The sequence below is a fragment of the Coloeus monedula genome (genome assembly GCF_965178545.1).
Source record: "Coloeus monedula genome assembly, chromosome: Z".
NCBI classification, from domain to species: domain Eukaryota; kingdom Metazoa; phylum Chordata; class Aves; order Passeriformes; family Corvidae; genus Coloeus; species Coloeus monedula.
The window spans coordinates 31,058,408-31,082,326 of NC_138822.1; the positions used below are offsets into that span (position 1 = coordinate 31,058,408).

At 36.6% G+C, this 23,919-nt stretch overlaps 1 protein-coding gene across 1 annotated transcript in view; it reads right to left on the minus strand.

The window, feature by feature from the left end:
- Positions 1 to 3,487: 3,487 nt before the first annotated feature.
- SV2C (synaptic vesicle glycoprotein 2C) overlaps positions 3,488 to 23,919 on the minus strand; it is a gene marked incomplete at both ends in the record, with an annotated part of 76,247 nt that continues 55,815 nt past the window's right edge. The window contains 7 exons of the mRNA XM_082301807.1: positions 3,488 to 3,671; positions 12,256 to 12,415; positions 13,303 to 13,506; positions 14,799 to 14,932; positions 17,798 to 17,962; positions 18,315 to 18,403; positions 20,272 to 20,382. Of these exons, the coding sequence (XP_082157933.1) occupies positions 3,488 to 3,671; positions 12,256 to 12,415; positions 13,303 to 13,506; positions 14,799 to 14,932; positions 17,798 to 17,962; positions 18,315 to 18,403; positions 20,272 to 20,382 (1,047 nt within the window). The remainder of the gene's footprint in view (positions 3,672 to 12,255; positions 12,416 to 13,302; positions 13,507 to 14,798; positions 14,933 to 17,797; positions 17,963 to 18,314; positions 18,404 to 20,271; positions 20,383 to 23,919) is intronic.

A 23,919-nucleotide genomic window follows, 5' to 3' on the forward strand; every position in this document is an offset into this window, starting at 1 on the left:
TCAAGACATTAGAGTCTGCTAAGTCAAGTTCTACTATTAGACAACCTGTAAGGAGTAAAACTAATTCAAATAAAATTTCCTTGCCAAAAATGAAAATGTGGTCTCTTTTGTGGATAGTTTCCAGATTTCAAAATTGTTGACCGTCATGGTTAACAGCATTCTAAATGCTGTGACTCTTCTATGTTTTCAGGGGCCATTGTACTTTTTGACATTGCTGCTGTTGGGATGAGCTTTTCAGCTGCATAGAAAATTCCTAGACATTATATCCTACTTCAGTTTAAACTGACAGGAATTTCTAGTTAGTAGTCAGTCAGTTCTGTGACCAAAACAGACAAATAAGCAGTTTTGATTACGTATGTTTTATAACGGTGATACACAAATGCTATCAAGTTTGTTTCTCTCTGATGTATTAGGAATCTAACCAGGCCATTAAGCGATTTTTTGTGTGACATATAAGTTAATAGACATAGAAAGGAAGTGCAGGTCCTTCCGTCCAGTATTTATTACCTGTGATTGCTTTGGAGGCTGCGAGAAAAGACAGATTTGCTGAAGACCAAATTATTTTGCTTGCAATGTGAGTAACATTTGTGTCCAGATCCCTACAGATTTCTGTTCCAGTCTGTGTATTTCACCTATCTTACCAAGTTACTCATAGCATGAAATTGCATTCACTTTTTTGTCTTTATGAGATAAATTTTATTGCGCTCAAGCAAAAACTATTGATTATTCAAACAACTTTGATGCTGGCCTGCACACTAGCTCAAATCTGTTGAGCCAACTAGCTCACCATCCAGGGAAATTCTGATTTTAAATTTTGTTTCATATGTTGGAATTGTTCTTGGGTTTTCTCTTTGTTCATCTCTTTCATTTACTCATTCATCCAATTCCTATCCATTATTCCTTTTTCTTTTTTCTACCTTAGATCATTTTAATTCTGGACCATGCAATATCCCTGTAGTCCCATTCTTAAAAATCTCTATTAATTCCTGTTGTTGTTATATTCCATTTCATCCAGACTTAATCACAGACTTATGACATAGCCAGGATTTGCAATAAAACCAACATTGAAATCAACATAGTTTTACATGTCATGAGATTTTAGAGTGTTAAACTTGAATCATAGCCCTCAAAAGCTGAATTTTATTTTTCTGTGACCCATTTCCTTCAAGCTGGTCAGATGCTATGAAGTGCTGTATCTGAGTGTTATGGGAATTACATGCAGAGATGGACAGAATATACTACTGCAAGAGGACAGTGCATAGCAACACAAAGCAATATTTTACCATTGTTGTTGATGTTGACTCCAAATATGTACAGAGGCTTCAGATTTCAAAAAAAGTTGTGCAGTACATGCAAGGAGTTAAACATGTGGTACTAAGGAGTGGCACAGAGAAACAGGGCTCAAATATAATACTAATTGCAAGAAACAGCCTTAAAATAATATTAAGGCTATGACTAGCGGACAAAAGCCACAGATGCAAAACTAGGGCCAGAATTTTGTTCTTAACCTAGAACTTTGTGAAAAAAATAATTCTTTCTCATTTATTAGCATAGTTTAGAAATTTAAGAGACATGTCTACGTCAGATTTAAACATAAAATATTTCATCTCACATATCTTGATCTTAACATTCCAAAATAAACACACTTCCTTACTATAGCATATTTAAATTATCAACATCAAAATAATGCCCCCTAGTTTTCCATACTCCTGCTCTTTTAATTCTGACACTTTTCTCATTTCATAGCAGAAAACAATATCTTGGGCTAATTTTTTTTTGTGCTACAATGTGTAGCAGAGGCATTTGTTAGTAACTGAAAATATCACTTCCAGAATCAATAGATTAAACAGTGAACTATAAATGTGTTGAGTGATCTTATGTAGACTTTTACTGACTCTATTAATATGATAAAGATGATGACTGATAAAGAATTCAGTGCCAGATATTGCTACCCAAATCTAAGTTCATGTCTAAGAGCAAGAGAAGAACTAATGAAAAAAACCCTAGCTTACTAAACTATAACCTTATCTGAAAGCTTGGTTCCTTGGCAATGGTTCATCTACCTACTAAATGCTGTCAGACATAATTAGAAGAAAAATACTGCATAAACTTTTCCATATATTTTATAGCAAATTTGTTATTTGACACTTTAAACTGCAGATAGTTCATCAGCTGATACAAGTTGTCTTAGCTCCACTGAAAGCAATGCCAGTTTCTGTCACCAGAGGATCTGCCTCTTTTCTTATAAAAATAATTTTATAACTCTATCTGTATTAAATTTTTAATGCTGATCCCATAACCTTTTGCATAGCATTAGAACTGATGGGGAACTTCACAGTAATCAGAACTGTCCACAGCATAGAAGGAATGTATTTACTACCATTTGTTCTTCATCTATGCACTTGGTCCAATAAAAACATTACCATTCCCCTGCAGCCTTGCTATGGCTTATTTCTTAATGGCCTTTCAAAGAGATATTTGAAAATATTAAGTGGTCAGACATCTCTGGAGCTATTAAAAATTAGCTGAGAAAATGGTTATATTAAGAACTGTAGAAACTATGAAAAAAATTAAGGTGTTTACATATGTAAATTCCAAATAAACCTCTGAAAGTATCTTAGTTATCATATAGTTCAATGGCCTGATTCTTCCTTTATTCAGACTTACAACAGCAAAACAATTTGCATTCATTCACTCCTGGAATGAGACAAATTCACTGTTTTAGATGGAAAAAATATTCCAGATGCCACAAGTGAGAATAAAAAAAATTTTTTCTGGAGGATCAGCAGCAAAAAGTGAAAATGTTAATTTTGTTATTCTTTCTGCTGCATACCCTTATGGACTTTTAAATTCCCTGCAGTAGCTGTTGCCTTCTCCTCAGCCAGTGTGGGGTGTGGTTGGTAATCTTTACTTAGATTGAATCTGCCTAAAAATGTTTCCCAAGAAAGAGTCATTGCCACTAGTTTTTACCACCTAAGCACAGCTGCAGAAGGTCACTGTTCCCAGTACTGATGCAGTCAGTAGAGTTTCCTGATAAATGCTGCATGCATTGATACATTAACATTCCCTGCACCAATACCGATAAGTAATTGACTTCCATGTCTGTAGTGTTACAAAAGCTCACAATTTTGCCATGGCCAAATCTAGCGTGTGTTTTTGAAATAATCTGACTTCTTGCATTTTAAATATCTAATAATCAGTATGGTTTTTACCTTCCTGGATGTGTCACCAAAACTATTTTAAAGAGGTAGCTTTGCACTTTGAAGTGAAATGGGTTTGAATAGCAAGGTACGCAAGCAAATAAAAGTGAAATTTAAAACTTTCATACAGAGGTGTTAAATCTCTGCTACTCCAAAAAAATTTTTGAGTTTGATTTCTGACATTTGAGCACTCTACTGTGTGTTGAGAATCTGAAGCCTTTGCACCATCAGTCAGGAGAGTTGACATTTGTACAAAGAAGGAAATAAATAGTAAATGTTTTTTCCAGTTACATCAACACCTGGGTTCTTGTATCAGGAAGCCGAAGTCCTACCAGACCTCCACATACTAGAACAGTAGAAGCAAGGAGAATAGGGATTGCTTTGGTGATACCAACAAGGGAACCAAATATTAGGTTTCCAAGTACAGCTGCAGCTTTGCATAGTGCATTCAAAAAGCCAAAGCCTGTTGCCCTAGAAGAGAAAACAGAAGAAAGTTAAAATACATGTGAAAGAGTAAAGCCTTTGAGACATTCTCAGTGGGAATAAATCAGTACAGCCCCAATATCTTAAACAAAATTTATGCCAGTAAGGATTCTGTGCCTATATTCTGTGCTCTTCTTTATAATGAGAAATTAAATCTCAGCTGCTACAGTATTTCATTGAGGCAATTCATTCTTCTGCCTCAGGGATCAAAACGTGAAATGAATGACTGAACTAGAGTTTGCACCTCTAGAGTTGAACATGGAATTTACAAATGGAAATTCAGTGAGCCTTATATTGCTACATTAGGAGAGTGAACAGGGCAAGTAGCTCTTGAAAGAGAACGGCTTTGTCATCTGTGAAAATCATCAGAATTAAAGGATGATCATCTTAGGGTACTGAATAAAAATGGGTTTCTTACAGGTGGTACACATGTTGAACCAGTACTTCTTCAAAAGTCTAATGAGACCTCCAATATTAATGAATGTTTATCTCTTAGAGGTGAAGAAGATAGAGTATATAAAATCATGTTGGGTGAAAGAGACATCTGAGAAACTTTGGACAAAAGAAAAAGGAAATAGATTGCCAACAGAAAGCAAGTATGACACAGGCAATTCAGGTGGAGTCTGGCATTGCAATTGGAATCTGATGCGATTTTAGTAGTCTGAAGTATTTTAATTATTTTGTAACCTTTGCATAGATGTATTATGCAACCTGCTATAATTTAAATTGTGTTTTGACATGACCGTATGATTCATAGATGCAGGAATAAACTTGCGCTACCAAAAGTTTCCTAACAAAGATATCTATATAATGGTAGAATCTGTAACCTTTCTCAACTCTCTTAGAAATTAAAGAGAGAAGGTCTATGAGGAGCTCAGACTGTGTTTGCTGTGATAAAATAAAAGAAAATCAAGAAGTTAGTTGTTCTGATTTTCAGAACAAAATATGTCTTGCTTGTGCTGCAATTACAAGACCTAGTCTAAATGACAGTAATTAAGAGAAATGCTAGTGATCTGAGTGACTTTAAAAGAACTCTGTTTATTCTACTGAATTCTCTGTGAGGGAAAGGAAGAAGTCCTATGCTCAGATGAGACCTAGCTATGTCTCTTACATGTTCAAAGTCCTTATTTACTTTTTTTATCTATATTTGATTGAATCTGCAGTACTTTTACAAAGTACATGCACATCCTGAAGGTAGCAGTTTTGAAAATGACATGTTCTGCCCTCCAGCAGTCCATACCCCCGAGGGCTTCCAGAGATCACAGTGCTGAGAGCAGCAGATGAGGAAATTTTGGGACATGTTGCCTGTGATGATTTCTGACAGAGAAACATTTGCAGCAACTCCTTGAAAATACCTTCCTCAGAGGAGAAACAAGCAAGTTAAAACATGCCCATTCTAAGCATGACCTTTGGACGAATGGGTCTGAAGGAGGAGCATGAGATACACTGAAGGAAGCATAGAAGAGCCATCCTACTGGGGTGAACTTCCAAAGCCTATAAGAAAACAAGCAAATCTCTAGTATGGAAACATTTGTGCTACAGGGATAGATAAAGCCCAGAAAATCTGGAGGAAGATGACCCAGGATGGGGGGTCGCTACTGAGACAGAAGGAGCTCCAGACTGACAAATCCTGTGGGGTTCACAAAATCACAGAATGGGTAAGTTTCAAAGGGGCCACAGCGAGTCACCTGGTCCAACCTCACAGTTCAAACAGGGTCATCTTAGTCCAGAAGGTCAGCCCCAGCTTGTATTGGTTGTTCTTCCCCAGGTGCTGGACCCTGCATTTGCCTTTGCTGAATTTCAGATGGTTCTTCTGTTCATCTCTCCAACCTGTCAAGGTCCTTCTGAAGGGCTGCACAAAGCATGCAGGTAGGAGGGAGGTTCATGAAAAGGAAGGACTTTGTTAAAACAAACTGTATTGCAAGCAGGTAGAAAGAGGTTAAAGGCAACACAACTGGACTGGAAAATTGAGTTTACATGATAGAATAACAAGAGATTGCAACTATTCTGAAGAACTCAAGGGAAGAAGGAAAGGTAGAGAGTCAGAATGGTTCTAATGTCAGCCTTACTTATGCACAGAGAGTATTTGTAAAGTTATGGTGGTGATTGGCTGTGATCAGTGTCTGCACACATAAATATGATTTTCTCAGTTGCCAATGCTGATGTAAAATCAAACTTAACTCCAAATAACAGTAACCGAAAAAAACCATAGAGAAATTAGACACATAGTTGTCAATAGCCTCAGTACATTCAGAGGTACTGGAACTCCCCAAAGAATACATAGATCCATCTAAAACAAATTTGGACAGATACAGGCAGGAAATCTTTGGAAAAGCACAAAACATATGGGATGTTTTACTTACATTTAGTGTTGGTTTATCCTACCTTATAAAGGTAAGCTGTTTCACAGATGTTAGTTGCTTATATCAACTAGTTATGTCAGTGGTCTGAATATAATTTTCTGAGCAATTTGAACCATTTCTTTTCATGTTCTGGTCTCTACAGATGCCACTGTGCTTTAGATCTATTATAGGTTATATACCCAACATTACCTTATTGAGTTTAAAAGTAATTTTGTAATACATGCAATAACTCTTCTGTGTGAATAAAATTAAGGTAATTTCTTTGCACTGAAAAACCAGTTCTGTTTGTAAATGGACTTATAGAATTTTGCTGATTATAAGGGGTCATTATTAGTCTAATCCCATCAGTGTTATCAAATTATAAATGAATAAAAGTAAGAAAAAATAAGCTCATTTTATTGCCCTTAGCTGTCCTGATGATTAAAAAATGAACAACCCAGAAGAAGTTCAATCTTTTAACCTTTAAGCAGATTTCAGGCATGTTCTTTTGCCTAAAATAAGCACATGATTGGCATGAACAATAGGATTTTTACAGGCTTAAGTAAATTGTTGTTACGACCTGTACCTGAAAAGCATTGTCACTGTTTAAACTTATGCCTTCATACCCTTCAGTTTTAATACTGTGTTTGAATGTGTTTGTATTTAAAGTCAGAACAAGGTGTTCAAACCATTGTTGAGCTCTAGGGGTAGCAAATTTGGAGTGCTTGTTTTTTTTAAGTGTGTTTGTGATTCAAACCCTTTAAAATCTGTATTAATTCATGCTTTTATGATTAATTCAGGAGAATTCCTGAATCCAGGGTAATAAAAATAGCCAGGAAATAAATATGCTGCAAATCACACACATGTATGACTATAGTCTTTTGCAGCATTAGTACAGTCTCTGCTACAGTTTGAAGAAAGTGCAAGAGTTCTGCAAATGATCAAAGTTATGTGATGTATCATCTCAGCATCATGAACAAAATAAGTGAAAAATTACAAGGGAATGGGGCCATTTATATATATACCAATTTTCTTTATGTTGATCAGTTATGGGACAAATATTTGCATAAAAATGTCATTTTGGCTTCATAAGTAATCCTCATTACAGGTCAAAGGACACCAGTAGTAAGTAGCAAGAATCCTTTGTTCAGGTAGAGAGTTCACTTAAGTCCTTCAGGCACATCAGTAAGAAAATACTGGTTAATCAGTTTGGGATTGTCTTTAAAAAAAACCCCCAGATACAGATTTTAGTATTGATAGGAGAAAAATACAGAAGTCTTTTATAAAAATGTCAAGATGAAGAGAAAGCTGGATGTTACTGTAAAGGAATTTTCCCCAATGTATTTTACTTCTGCTGCTGAGAAAGCTGTGACAAAGAAAAATACTTAGCTTCCTTTCATCCAAGGTCCACATAAAAATGGCAATAGTCCAAACAGTTAAAAATAGAGGGATTATCCAAGCCTTTAGATTAAAAGAGCTTGTTTCCTGATTGCCACATATGTTCCTTCTTAGACCAGGTGCTTATATTCCTACATAAAATACTTCAGATCCACTTTTCCATTGCTGACAGAGTATCTAAAAACTTCATTGTCCTGCAGCCGGGTGCTACTAAATGTGTGGCACAAATATTTGTTATCTTTCTTTCCAGAACTAGTTACAAAAACCAGCAAGTTACAACAAATACTTTGAATAACACTTTTGTTAGAATTGATAATATGTAAAGCATTAAAACAGAGTTTCCGAATGTTCCAAAAATTTACAGTTTTCTAATGCCCAGATGTTTTATATTCTCTTAAAAAATTAGTACAAAAATACATATCATAGCCTGATCAGTTATAGTGCTTAGTGTGCAAGTAAAACTGTGGAATTTGCCTTCCTTCCTTGGACTACTGCCAAGGCATAGGTTTAGCATGTCATGCCTTAAAAACTTTAACATGAAATTTCAGCAAAATGCAGTTGAACCGTATCCACAGGATGGCAGTAGAAAATAGCTCTGAGGAAATCTACTGTAAGTCAATTACCGGTATTATGACTCAAAAGAACAGAAAGCTTCTCTTCTGACAGCCACACCAATACACACTTGGACATAAGATACTGTGTGAATAATATGTACTGCTCTGGGCATAGATCCTCAGTGTTCAAGAAGAAGTGAAAAAATTAGATATCATGAACTGAAGATAGGAGATATATTTCTTAATTATGGCCAAACCCTTATGAACTTATTTCAGAGGCATTAAAAGAAGGCAAAACAGGATGACTTAATTTTATACCTCACCTTGAATTCTAAGTATTCCTGGACAAGATTCAAACCCAGATGTCTGGCAGCCATAGCAAAATGATGAATTGTTGGTTATCTGATGCAATCTGATTTATTTGCTATGTGGGAGATGATCTATTTCTATTCCACTTTCTATTTAGGTTTTGGTGATTTGTTGTATCATCTCCCTGATGAGAATCTTGGCTTATAAAGCTGGTGCTTCCCAAGTTCACAAGAAGATACTTACCATTTATGTGAAAGTAAAAATTGCATTTTAAAGTAATAAAAATGTCCTAATGTTCCTTCTTCAGAGAACTTTAACTCTCTTCCATCCGTATTTATATTACAGGCAGAGCTGAGAAACTGTGCAGTGTTATTGCAGGCCCCTTGGGCACACACATTACAATGCAAGCCATAATTACTTCATCACACAATATTTTTTTCCTGCATCACTCTGCCAATGCAGAGAACAAAGAGAGCTTGAGGGTGAAATATAAATGTAGTGAAAAAAAGTCAGTTTCCCGCATCTGCTGCTGAAACTGGAAGGTGCACTGTGAATATGATTGGGGACTGCAACATGAGAAAACAGTTTCATGGTTAAGAGAGTGGCGTGCTGTCAGAAGAAAGGACAAAATCCTTACTCCTGTCACAGAATTTGTATATGATGTGAGCAAGTCACATAAAGCTAACTAAATGGTCTTTAAGCATGCATTTCATATTTTCTAGGTGCTCAGTTTAGCGCCTTCAGGTTTATGTCGCTGGAGTGTTAGGCACCTATAGCTGTATTGAAATTACGCTTTCAGCCCATTCCTTCTTCTAAAACACTCGGTGGCTGGAATTGTTGGTGTCACACATTTCAGCCTACAGATGTCCTCTCCTGATGGACAGCAGAGTCCATTAAGAAGATAAGGTAAAATGCAAGAGAAAAAACAAGAGAAAATACAAGTTCTTTACATTCCGAAGTTGTATTAATTTACTTGCTTATTGGAAATCCACTAGTTTACATCTGGACATCATGAGTGTCTCTTAAAATTTGTGTATTGAAAAGTTTAAAAAATGGTATTATATCAAAATATTATTTATTACTTCATACGTGTCATCTAGAAGACAGAAACCCACTTATAACCAGCATTAGTAACATCATTTGCCATTTTAACACTACTTCATCACCTACCTGAGAACCATTTGAAATCTGTACATCCTCTAACATCTCTTATTATAGCAATTGTACAGACAAACTGAGGTTTTATGAAGAATGTGAAAGCAAAAGGTAAGCTAAAATAGCATAAAATTTGAAAGAACTCATCAAGAAAGTAGGACAAGCTATGTAGTTACCTCGATTCCAGGGATCAGCAAACTGAAATGTAAATATGTAGGTGAGCGTGACTTCATACAGAATCCAAATCTGTCAAGATTTTGAAGCAACCATAACTGATGAAGAAGAAACTGAAATGTGTGCCATGTATCACACAGACTGCACATTGCAAACTGTTCACCACACTCTTACCTGGCAAAAAGCCAGTATGATCCCTAAATACCTAGAGTACGATTTATGAAACACCTTTTGTATTATACTGCACAACACCAGCAAAGCCCCTGCAGTTCAGCAACTGGCTGGTATCCAAGAGGAGGAAAAGGAGGGGCTACCCAGTTCAGGCTCTTGTGCATGGTAGCATGAACTGGCCTCCTTCCATCCACTTTTCTTTGAGCCCAGCCTTCAGCTACTTTTTGCTGCACATTTGTGGTCGTTTCACTGATAGGGAGGAAGAAAATAGTATTAAACACTGACAGAGTGAGCAAAGATTTGGTGCTTAGATTCCCTTTACAGGAGGAACTGGAAGCCAGTTTCAGGACCAGATTCACTCTGGGTGCAGGTTTGTAGCAAAAGAAAGCATCACCTTAAGTACAAAGGATTTCATATGCAAAAACAGATCAGGAAGCTTTGTGTTCCATATATGCTGAGAAAGGCTGTTCAGCCCTACAGTAACTTGCAGAAGCTGGAAATTCCCAACAAACTGGCAAGCTGTGCCTGGCTATGGAGATCAGAGGAGTCTGAGAAGGAAAGACAGGACTGTCAGAGATGGGCAATGCTAGTCTGATAAAAAATTTATCAGAGAAAAATTCTGATAAGCAAGTTATTTGAGTCCCTGAAGGTATTAATTTTCAAAAAGTTCTACAAAGCATGAAGTAGCTTTGCTCTAGTCTAAAAAAAAAATCTAGAATTGGTTGTTTACTTATGACCAAGCTGGCAAAAACTAGCAGTCATGGTTCCATCACTGTCAGAATTTCTGGGAAAAAATCTCATCTACAGCATATGTCACCAGTGTCTTTCCAGGCACAGGTATATTCACCTATCAGCCTTTTTGTACTTGTAATAAGAGACAAGTTTTTTCTCAGATTTGTTGTAAAAAAGACCCCCAAAACTCAGCTTCAAGTAAGTTTCTGTTTCCAGAGAGTTATTCTTGCTTCAAACATTCAAACATCAAAAAAGATGTTTACATAGAGAAAAGATGAGTAAGAAATTGCCATAATCCCAAAGCTAGCAGAAACTACTAAAAACAACGTTAAAGCACAATGACTAAAGATGCCTTAATGTCTGTATAGATATATATAGATAGATATCAGTTACATTCTTTTTATCGTTCCTAGTAATAATTTTTTTTCCATTAACGCCAATGACTTTTCCAATTGTTTTTCTTTATTTCATTTTAGGAAAACATATGTGGCTGCTACATTCAGGAATACCCAAAAGATGGTCTTTTCTACAGGATATTTATTAGAATTATATCATAGCATTTTGGATGGTGCAATAATTCTTGCCAGAAGAGCAATTTCCTGAGGTGTAATAAAAATACTAGTACTTAATATTAAAGCTTAGTGCTTGTGATTCATAAATAGCCTGGTATCACTATTCAATATAATTACAGCTGTGGACAACAATTCCTTGCCTGAAGAAGCATATAATTTCAAAATGGCAATGAAGGCAAAACAGAGAAATCAGTCTACACTTTTCCATATCTCTTCACCGACAACAGTGGAACCCCTTTCCAAAAAAATTACACTTGCCAGCAAGGCATCATGCATTTATAAACTGGAAATATTTTTCAGTGCATTTCAAACTTCCAGTGAATGACATAATAATTAGTAGTGCAACAAAAGAAAGGACATGGTGTCCTTTGTTAGAAATCTGGGCAATTTTACATAAATTTTTTTAGGGAGTTGAGAGGGAAGAAGTATCCCAGGCTATTCAAGATAGTGCAGCTTTTACATTTTTGCATTCCCCATACAACAGAATATGACTCAACAGTTCTTCTTTCAGTCCATTAAGCAACATAAGGTCAAGATTAAAAAGTGCCCTGTATCTGAAAAAAATCCAACCCATGTCCTCTAGTGGCAATGCAGGACTTGAAAATTGTCCTGAGATTTCCTGCAAGATCCCTGAAGAGTCAAGAGCAGTGCCCGAGGTAATTTTTGCTCACTTAATGTACACTCCTAGTGGCCCTGCATACAAATTCATAGCAGACTGATTAGCAGCTCAGGGTGCTTCAGAGAGTGATACTTATCTTGATTCCCACCCTTTCACAGTCAAGAGACAAATGCAGCTGTATTGCTGGTTTGGACCAACTACTGCCTTCATAGACAGTTGAACTAGGGGAAAGTCAGAGATAGTCCATTATTGTTTTCAGAAATACTACTCATTAGCTGTGTTTTAAATTAGAGTAGCAGTTAGACCTTCTGTTTTCACATGAAACTACATTAGTGGTATTTTCCTGATTAGGTGATATTTGATGCAAAATATATTCTAAATCACTCCAAATCCCTCATTGTTTCCCTTGTCTTTTCATAAGACAAATTATTCATTTGGTCCTCTCAAAACAGCACTACCTCTGCAAGGCTCATACATAATAATTTCTATTTGCCATTTCTGCTGGTACATAGTATGTGAGGTTAGGGGAGGTGTATCTGCACATACCTTCTGTCTGTAGGATACAGCTCCACAGTAATGACATCTAGAGAGTTCCATGCTGAGATGGTGAGGCCATTGTAGAGGCACAGCATACCTATCATCATGGATTCACTGGTCCCAAACCACAGGAAAAAACAACTGATGCCAGAAAGAACCATGGAACCACCTAGGTACAAGGCAGGTGAAACAAGCATGTAATAGAGTTGGATTTAAAGAATAATCTTTGTTTTGTCTAATATTTCTATGCACAGAGTGTAGCTAAATAAGTGACACAAATATTTGAGCTAAGAACCAAAGAGACCTCCTCTACTGATAAGGCCAGTCAGAAAGAAAATTGCTGAAGGAAGGAGCACATAGGAAAAAATATGACTCCTCAAATATCAGAACATATCACAAAGTATTAAGCCTTTTTTAATTCCCAAAGCAAGATGTCTGAGGAAAACTACCCCCATTATTCTTTGTTTATCATCTTTTGCAATTATATATTATATATGTAATATATATATGTTCATATATTATAATAAAAACATTGTATTTATTTTATTGTATTTATATATTCTCCTAGGAAACTAAGACCATGAACTACCACATAGTTATTTAAGTAAATCGAAAACAGATTTCTCATTGTAGACAATCCACAGGAGATAACCTTTCAACTGTGTTCCTCTGCAAAATAGATAACAGACAAAGAACAGCTGATACTTTCCAGGAGCTGCTCCACTAGCTGAGGGTCACCTGTGCACACCTTGCTTTCCTTTTGGCTAGAGCAGAGATAAACCAATGGTTATCAGGCTCCAAAATATCATTCTAAATGTCTAGGTAATGGTCTTGTAATACCTGCATGGAAGAGCAAGGATTGATAATGCGGCGTAGCAGAGGTGGCTACAGAGCCCCTTTTTCCTACAGTTTCTAAACTGGGGGCTTTTAAAAACCATACTTATGATGTCACATAAATGACATAACTGCAGAAAGAATGTTTTTCCTTTCGCTGAGCCAAATTCCTTGGAAAGAGAACATGTTACTTTTGACTTTGTATCAAAGTGAAGCCCCTACCTAGCATCGTTAACCGTCCTATTCTATCCATCAGGAGAGCGGACACAATATTTCCTGGTAACACTGCCAAAGTTCCCAGGAAATTAACAAAGTAGATCCAGTAGGCACTGTAGTCATCATCAAAAGAAATCTGGCATCCTGTCCTGATGTGAAAAAATGTGCAATTTATCAATTCACTGTCAACAAATTTATACTGCTCGAGATCTGTGGAAAGAAGAAAAAGAAACATTTCAGCTAACAGCCAACTCCATGTGTAACTTTTGATTAAAAACATTTCAAGTTCAAGCCAATTTAATGACAACTTGGAGCTTTCACAGCTTTGCAAAAAGGGGGCTAGTTACTGCTCTTAATTTTGATAGTTTTTTATCTTACTAGAAAAATTTGCAGAGCTCTTGGAAAGGACCAACTAAAGCCAGAATTAGGAAGTTATCTTGCTGTATTTTACCCTGCTTGAACTGTATTTCATTAAGGCCTTTCAGTACCACCTGGTCTTGCATAAAAAGCACTGGGTGTCCATGAGTTTCTATGACTCAGTCCTTCTCAGTATCAGGCCTTCTATTTCCTGATGAGACTGTCACTCATGCTCAGTTTGGTTTGATTTCCTTTAAGTGAAATACTACTGTGGAATTCAGTTTAAACTGATTTTTGTTTCTGAGAAGGCCTCATGGTCTTCAGCTTGTCCATGGATGAGTTACTCTATGTAGTTAATTCTTCTGCCAATACCATTCCACAGGACTAGCCTTATATTTCTGTTTTTACTCCGTTCCTCTTGCCAGCTTTATAAACCTGAACCAAGAATACCTTCCTTCCACATAAAGATTATTGCTTGCTGTGAAACCTAGGTCTATTTATTATTATTTATTATTATTTATTATGACTATTATTTATTATGACTGCTGAAGTTACAGGAAAGCGGGAAGAAGTGCCCTATCTTTCCAACAAGCTTAGTTGGCCATGTTCTACTTTCAGTTATGTTTTATTAAACTGGGAAAAAAGAAGTCTTCTGTTTAAACATAGGAAAATACAGATTTGTATTTTTGTCAAAATACTTAGGAGATTGGGAATGATTACAGATTAGATAGTTTGAATCCTAAACTCAGATTCCCCTGCCACAGCAAGCACAGTGAGCAAAGTATTTCACCAGTCCCATTTGGACTAAATAAAAATACAGTAGTTAAGGCTACCAGTAAAACAGTAAATGTATTTTCTTCTCTCCAGACTGAATCTCTTTAGAGATGGTTGAAATTAAAGATAAAAAATAAATAATATATTATGTTAATAAAATAAATCATTTATTATCCGAGTCAGTATTAGGCCTGCAGTATCTCTCATAGTGAGATCCTTTCACTTCTCTGTTGTAACAAGCTGGTTGCTTTTCATATATTATTATTCCTTACCAAAGGACTTCTTCTGTGTTTTATTAGAAATCCAGAAATTATAAATGTAAGATGAGAACATGCAGCTAATCAATGGGCATTTGAGGCTTTTTCTCATACCTGTGTTGTAGAAGGTGGTATTAACAAAAGTACAGTTCCTGAAGTATGTATTCAGTGAAGTAATGTCTTCAAACACACAGTTCTTAAAGAGTGAATCTTCAAAGGTTACTGATTTAAACTTCATCATAATAAACCTGCCCAATACAAAGAATTCCAGTCAGTCTACCTTCATAATTTAGAAACAGCAACAGATCAAGCTGATGCAGCTATTTAGAGCTAAAAATTCTCAACCCCTGTAAAAATGGTTCCTTTGATGCATTTTGCAGGTATGATTAATGATTAACTCACTCTAGAATACTATTATTCAGAAGAAGAATTAGTGAGACAAATAGCTGCACACAGTTACTGGCCCTAACTGGTAATATAATTTATTTGATAATATTTCTGTTGTTACTTGCCCTTAGTCATCAATCAAAAACAATGTCATGACAGTCATGGAACAGCCTTGTAAAATCACAATTGCTAGTAACTTGACATTACACCTGGAAACAGGGTGCTTCAGAAATTCAGTCCCTGGGAATAAATAAGCACTTGCAAATACAAACAAGCTGAAAAGAAAGAATTTGTCAAAGAATCCTGATTTGTCAGATGAATACACTGGTTACTCAGTTAGGCTCAAATACAGATCATACCGGTCCAAGTTTAAAAATTGTTTTCACAAAATGGTTATAACACGAATAAAAAATTACATTGCCAGTTACACAGCTAGACATCCAAACGTGTGTCCTCATTACTCCTGTGCCTATGGACGCAGTTGGAATTATAATTACTATGTAAATAAAACTGGCATAAACAATTTGCTGGTAGCTGTTTTTTATTTCTGAACATCCTCCTTCCTACTGACTCTCATTTAACACCTATGGGTTTTATCAAAATATTAATAGAAAAATCAGTGACAAAGTATATTACATACAGTAACATTCTACCTCAATGTCACTAGACTAAAACAATGCTGTAAGACTTTTAAAATAAAATTCTACCAAATAACATGATTATGCTAACAACAACAACCACAACAAAGATAAAGAAATACATCATTACTTTTGTGATGTCATTCATTTCACATGTGTGAAGATGTGGAAAAAAAGGGCAGTTTTTCTGGAAGTAGTTTGAAAGTGGCAACAGTTTGAAAAGCAGTGCTTTAATTGTTGTATGTCGATAAGATCTGTTAAAATGGAAAAATCTTCCAAACACAGACCTGGCTTTATTCTAATTAAACCTGGGGTCACTAGCTAAGTATTTTTCTTATAAGAAGAGTAATAGCAGAAATAGGAACACAAAAAATATGCTGTCTACAAAGGAGCAAGAATTAGAGTCTCTCACAAATAAATTTGCTGGAACCACATCTTTATGAGAAAGGAGAGGAAAAGCTAGTAGTATTTTTCACAGTAAATGACTTACTAACTAATGAATTCTCTTTTTGTATTGAAGAAGAATAGTGTTTTCAGTCCATTAGTTTTAGTTACTATATAATTTCTCATTTGTGACAGACTGATTAAAATCAGGCTGGAGCTTGGTGTCAACTCATTATCATTTTTCATACAGCACTTTCCATTCTAAAATGTAGACTTATTCCAGAGGAGAACAAAGAAAATATAGTGATTAGATTAGTCAGTTGAAACAGAGATGACAGACTACATGTTCTACATTCTTCTGATGCACTTTTTACCTTTGGGCAGGAAGCATGTGACGACATTAAAACTGGTGTCACACTGATTTGAATTAAAACCCATCAGGAAAGCAATGTATTAAAAAGTCAAGTATTGATGGATCTTCTCATTAAGGAAGAACATGAAGGAAACACTGAGACTGAGGGTGAGTATGGTATTGAAACATTTATGAAGGAAGGACATCAAATGGGTTCATACCTCTTGGAAAACGTTCTGTGAATCTCAAATAACTGTCAGAGGTGTATTAAATTTGCACATTTGAAAGAGTAAATTACTGATTTAGCACAAATTAATGTAAGATTTAATGTTTTACAAGAATAATCTGCTTAAATTGATAGAACCTCAGCTGAGAGTGTGCTGTCAGTTACTGTCAGGTTACTGACAGTTCTTTGATTTAAGGAGACCATCTACATTCTGGAAAGGAGTAGGACTTGGAAGCTATGGCTAGGCTAAAAATTAAATAACTGCTATTTTTTTCTTCAATACATAAACCTTTATGTCAAAACTCAACTACTACCACTACTACTACCACTACTACTACTACTACTACTACTACTACTACTACTACTACTACTACTACATCATCACAAAATAATCAGTTTTATTCACTTACATATAGATTTTCCTATGGAAATAGTAATTGCTTATTATCATGACTTCCAGCAGACCATTCATATGGTTGTTCTGTACGTTTCTTAATAGAAACCAGATACGTAAACCAGCTGGGTTTAATTTTCCGCTAAGTTATCTAGCTATTTGTGAAGTCTAGATAGAGCCTTAATATATTTGCCTTCAGCTAAAAAAATCACACACAGCATTGCCAGAGTGTTGTTTCCCATTTCAGAGCTGTTCATGCTTTTTATTGGTTTACAGTAATGTTCAGATTTCATTTTTCTTTGGTAAGATCCTAACCTCTCAGTGTTCAGCATTTTCACAGAAGCATCTTTCATCAATAAAAAAACAACAAGCAACAGAGATGAAAGTACATCTTTCCCCAGCCCCCTACAATATACTGCATATGTTGGATCTTAAAACCTTTGAATCCCACTGTGAAAGGAAGTAAAATTGACTCAGGCTTTTTGGTCTGTCTTTCAGGATGACAAGGAAGCTGGGTTTGCATGGTGGATCCTCACACAGGAACCACCAGTGCATGTACATTTCTCCCCATGCTCATGAGTCATAAGAAATTAAGCACAGAAATAAATATTCACTAAAAAGTAACAAAACCATCTATCATTACCTCATGGAAAAAACTGGGTTATTAGGATGAGCTTTAAAACATGCATCTGTTTATTCCAACTAAGCCAAGATATTAGGAAATCTCTAAACCTGTCATTGATGTATTCTCCATTGCTGTGAATCTGATTTTCCAGTGTGAAGTTGAAGACAAAATGTGAGACCTCCTCATTGCGGAAATGTTTCACTCGGGATGCATATTCGTCGGACTGCAGATGTTTAATGACATCAGGAAACCAGACAGATAAGCCATAGTAGCTGTGAAAACACAGAAAAATTTCAGGCACTAATCTCACTCATTCAGAAATCTGTGTGAGGTGTGAACGAGCAGCTCTCTTGGCCACTTATGTGATGGAGCTGTTGCTCCATCAGAATAAAATGCTCCATAAAATAAAATTATTGAAAGATGCTGACACCAGAAGATGTCAGTTTTCAAAAAAGTTATTCCTGATCAGTCCGGTTTCAACCAAGAACAGACTAACTGACAAATATAACATTTTGTGGAAAGATCCTGAATAAAACAGATGATCATAGTGTCAGAAATTTACATGCAGATGATTTTAATGTCTGTCAAGGCTATAAAAAATGGTTTAATCTCAACCACTCTTACCCAAAAGACAGGGTGAACCATACAGCTGTAAGTTTGATTGTATTATCCTTCACCGGGTAGTTGAAGCATCTCATAAACGTCAACCAAATCTGTAAATCATTACAAAACACATTTATTTACATTTTATTTTGAACAACTTTCTTAAAGGCTAGAAAATTTTTGATTCTTCTTCGATTGCTTCTGCAGGGCATGAGAGACAGCAGATCAGCTCTCTGGCTACACTTCTTTTGATGTAGCCCAGGATGTGATTTGCTTTCTCAGCTGCAAGAACATATTGTAGGCTCATATCAATTATTTTCTAACCAGCGTGGACTGTATACATTAATTCAACCTTATTCTGATCACCTTAAACTTTCCTAATCTCTAGCCAGCTTCATTTTACTTTCTCAAATAAACCAAGGATTTTCTCAGAAATATTTCCTTCTCACTTCCCAGTATTAGACAGACTATATTCCATAATTAAACAGGGATACAATCAGAGTGTGATCGATCATAACCTGCCATGGCTAGAAATTGATGCCTGAACTATATGAGGATAATGTAGGACTACCGCAAGGTCAGAGACAGTATAGTAGAGCTGGCTGATAATGGTGCTCTCATCTCTCCCCCTCTCTCCTTTCAAGAAGATCTCCTCCCTTTAAAGAGGAGAGGAGAGGAGAGGAGAGGAGAGGAGAGGAGAGGAGAGGAGAGGAGAGGAGAGGAGAGGAGAGGAGAGGAGAGGAGAGGAGAGGAGAGGAGAGGAGAGGAGAGGAGAGGAGAGGAGAGGAGAGGAGAGGAGAGGAGAGGAGAGGAGAGGAGAGGAGAGGAGAGGAGAGGAGAGGAGAGGAGAGGAGAGGAGAGGAGAGGAGAGGAGAGGAGAGGAGAGGAGAGGAGAGGAGAGGAGAGGAGAGGAGAGGAGAGGAGAGGAGAGGAGAGGAGAGGAGAGGAGAGGAGAGGAGAGGAGAGGAGAGGAGAGGAGAGGAGAGGAGAGGAGAGGAGAGGAGAGGAGAGGAGAGGAGAGGAGAGGAGAGGAGAGGAGAGGAGAGGAGAGGAGAGGAGAGGAGAGGAGAGGAGAGGAGAGGAGAGGAGAGGAGAGGAGAGGAGAGGAGAGGAGAGGAGAGGAGAGGAGAGGAGAGGAGAGGAGAGGAGAGGAGAGTCTAGTGAGGTAACAAGGATGTGAGCCAACCAAGCTGCAACTCCTTAAAAGATGGTTTAGTAAGATGCTGAAGCATATTATTTCAATCTTCAAGTGCTCCATTTTTGGTCAGTAACTGTAAAAGTAGACAGTTCCTGGAATTTTTTCTTTTCCATGGGGAAAACGTGACAAACCTTGGTTTGCAACACTTCATCATAGTTCTAGACAGCTTAAAATGACAGACTTTTAATAGCTGTGAAAAGACAGTTTTGAACTTCTAAAATATTAATTAATGAGGCTTTTTTCAATTTTCATTGCAAGGCTCAAAGATAGTATGCAATTTTGTTTTTACAAAAAAAGTAACAAAAGGATAATGAGCACAGTGCCAGCAAGCTTGTATTAAAATCTGAAGTAGCTCTAAAATATTTTTCTGGTAAAACATTTGACATACCTAAAAAGTACGTGCAGATACAATGCCTTATAAAGGCATTAGTTTATGCAATTTATTCATTGATATATTCATGTGGAATATTGATCCACATTCTCAATACATAGTTATTTTGTGCTTTTTATGTATATCAGTATGTATTATTAGCTATCACTTCTGTGAGGATGGATGCAGCATTTTCCTCCTCTGAAGCTGGGATAAAGCTCTGTGATTCACCTGCATTTTTTTTCTGGGTCAGGAAACCAAAATCTTACACTGGTTCCTGATTCCCTCAGTTGCATGGAAAATGTAGCATTGCAGCTAACAACAGCAGGAACTCAGCAAATCCATCTCATTTCTGAAAGTTAATTAAAAAGGAGGAACGTAGTTACAGAATGAACAGAGATGTTACTTACACCATACAGCTCTGTGCGGATTCTTACAAAACACCTCCTGTGCCAAGTTCCAGTATCGCTCTCTATTTCTATGAGCTCATCTATCTGCTTTGGTGTTTTGATTCTGGTAACCTAGAAATAAAAGTAGAACAAAAATATTTGTATTTTCTAGAATCATGAACTGCCTATGGAGGAGTATTGGTGGGGTTTATTACACCCTGTCTCCTAAAAATGAGCAGATACTCAACCTGTGTCTACACTAGAAATGCTTTAGATTTATAAAGGAATAGTAGCACATTGTAATGCCAAAGTCATTATGGATGCAACTGTTTCAGAAAAGCTCTAGATATGCAGGAAATAAGTTCCTCTGGCTACAATAAGCTGTTGCTGCCATACTCTTCTAGAGTGGTGTTCTATATACCTCTGATGTTACAAAGGATAGGATTAATTTAAAACACCAGTTAACCATGTCCAGAATTTGCCTTCAAATTGTTTTCGACTTGCTATCACAACATTGTTGGAAGCCTTTTGATTAAAGACACAGCAATGAAAAAAGAAGTATTCAAAATGTCATGAATTAGTAGTTGGACAAACTTTTTATTATTTTGTTATTTTCTCTAGTGTTAAACAGAGAAGAGAGAAGAAATGAGGTGAAATGATTTGGAGCCAAGCATGTTATTGCTGTTATGAACAATCACCTACTTATCTAAAGTGAAATGAGATAAACAGACATCAGGGAAAAATACAGAATTACCAGTGACAGAGAATGTAATGCATCCTACAATGCTAATTTTTACTTTTACTCAGTTGTGTAGGAGAACAAGGATGTGTTGCATGGTCTTTCCAGACACAGGATCTGATAAACTTAGACTACTGTATGGTTTTGCTTTTAGTTTCTGCTCTGATCCCAGCTTCATAGTGATATCACAAAAGGCATTGTATTCATCCACAGTTTATCTCAAAAGAAGACAAGGAGAGAACAGAAAGAAAATTAATAAAATGGGGAAAGGGACTGACACAGAAGGAAGGAGAGAGCAAGAGACTGAGTGTCTGATGTTTGGCTGCAGTTTCTGAAGTTAGCCATAGCTTGTGTTTCTTCTTAACAGAATGGGCACATCCCCTGCCCCCACCTCCAATGTATCACACTGGATTACAGGACATCAGGGAATAGCAATACTGATGATAAAGCTCTAGTTTTGAGCCTACTGCTTTTACAGATGTATACTGTTTGAGATGCAACAGCAGCCTCATCCCATGAACAAGAACATAGGAAAGCCCACTGAGCAGTTTGAGGTATAACTGCCCTCATTTCTGAAGTACTACAGCTCACTGTTTTGCCAGATCATGACTTTTACTAAAGCCTGCAGCCTTCTTGTCATGCCTCGTCCAGTAATCCTGTCTCATCATTCCATCGATCTCAAGCTTTTCTTAAACTGCTTTTATGAAATGTGTTACACAAAAGAGTGAGTCAAGTCCTCAAAACTTATCTGATATCTCCTACATACAGAAATCCTTACATACCACTCCTCTGGGCAGAAAGGGGATGCCTTTTGAATCCCACTCTTGTGGGCACAGGGACAGCCTTTTCACCATACTGGGCACCTGACTCAGTTGGAGCTGTGGAGACTGGGGGAAACATGTATCCTAGGACCCCTGTATTTGACTGGAGACAAAAGTTCCCTGGCCTTGGTGGTTCTTTAACATATGAAAAGTCCTATTGAGTCAGGACAATAGTCCATCTGGACCATGCAAATTCAGCATGTCAGTATATGAAGAATGAAAAAAACCAAACTCAGAAAAGAAAACGTGTTTTAATGAAAATGATGCTTCTGTTTAAAAGCAATGGCTCAACGTATGTAATGTTTTTAAATTTTAAAAAATCAAGACTTTTTGCAAAGAAAAATATTTGCAGGAAAAAGAATTAATACATGGCAATGGAGGAGTAGAGAAAATTTTGGTTTTAAGGATGCAAAGCTTTTTTTTTTTACATCTTTAAACCAAGAGATCTAATGAATATGTATTTTTAAACCCCAGGAAGATAATAAAGCATATACATAAACATTTAACTTGGGTTGTTCCATGATTGACGATACTTTCAACTTATTACCATCTCTGTTAGTGTCCCTGCTTTCAGGAGAAATTCTCCAAAGTATGAAGAGCCACCCACTCAACTAATTCAGGAACCAGAATACTCCATTTTGGATTAACTCTAAACCCAACTGCTTGTCAGTTGATGCTGTCTCTTTCTAAGGGCTTGAAGATAATCCCCTCAATAATATAAGTAAAAAGAATAAACATAACTTGTGAAAAAAAGCTTCTAGAAAAATACTAAATCAATACAATACAAGAAAATGCATAAAAGAAAATCACACTATAGAGAAAACTATATTAGTAATGGAGAAAAAGTTACATCATCCTTAGAGTCAGAAAACATACTATCAAAATGTGTCTGATGTAACTAACAGGAAGTGGAGGAAAATAGTAAAGTGTTAAGTCATGGAATGGCATTGGATAAGCAGAGGAGAAGTACAGAAAGCTTAGGAGAATTATGTGAATAAATTACTGAGACAAAACATCATAATATCAAGGACTAATTTAGAAAAAAAAAAGAAACAAAAAGGATATGTCAAAAAAATTATGCATAAATTCTTTGCTTTCTGGGTTTTATGAGATGAAGTGGTGATGTTTTACAATAAGAAGAGAATGATGCATTTTCTAATCATATTAATGGTAGCTAAAAATAGGGATGTCTGTATATGTCTAACCTTGACACACAGCACAGTATTTCTAATCTCAGCTTGATATATGGGGTTGAGTTTCCCTAATGCTCAAGGCAGAAACTGGCAAAATTAATGGCTGATCAATTTACAAAAATTACTGTAGATAAAGTGGTTGAGTGTCACATTTCAACAACCACAGAGACAAAGACTTGTTAGATCACATGAGCTGGAAACAACAAGCATGTGCTTTGTTTTCTTCTCCACAGCTGCTTTAGGACCTGATTACAATTACGTCAAAGTGACGTGAGAGGCTTGTCCTTCCTCCCACATTTTCTCCCAGCACATTTCTGTCTTATTCCTTGTGCCCAAACCAACACTAAAGGGGGACAGGGCCAGTGCTGTGGCTGACTGAGAAATGAGTCAATGAATATCAATAGTGGCAAAAAAACCTCCCCTGGAGTTACCAGGAGCAGGCATATTCTGTCTGAAAGCAGCTCGGATCAGCAAGAGCCAATTGTGAAATTATGCCATAGCTGTATGGCGTTAGGCAAATCCCTTTACTCATAAATTAAATCATAAAATAAAATATTAGATTAGGTGGGATTAGAGGTAGGTCACCAGTGTACCAATAAATGTGGATTTGTTATGGTAAGTGTGCTAACCAGCCTTCTTTCAAGAAAAATACAGGAATTCTTGTGCTTCTTTGTGGAAAAATTTAAATGGAAGCAATAGAAACTACATCCAAGGCAACAAACTGCAAGTCTCAGTGGAATAAAGTTATGTGGTCAGATGGTCATTCCTAAAGAGAACCTTTAAGAGGATTTCTTAATTAAATTATATGTGCATTATAGTAAGAAGAAAGCTTCTGGAAGAGGAAAAACATCCCACACATGGCTCTGAGGGAGCAGAGTGCACATACTACCACAGCACTGTACAAGCTGGAGAGGCC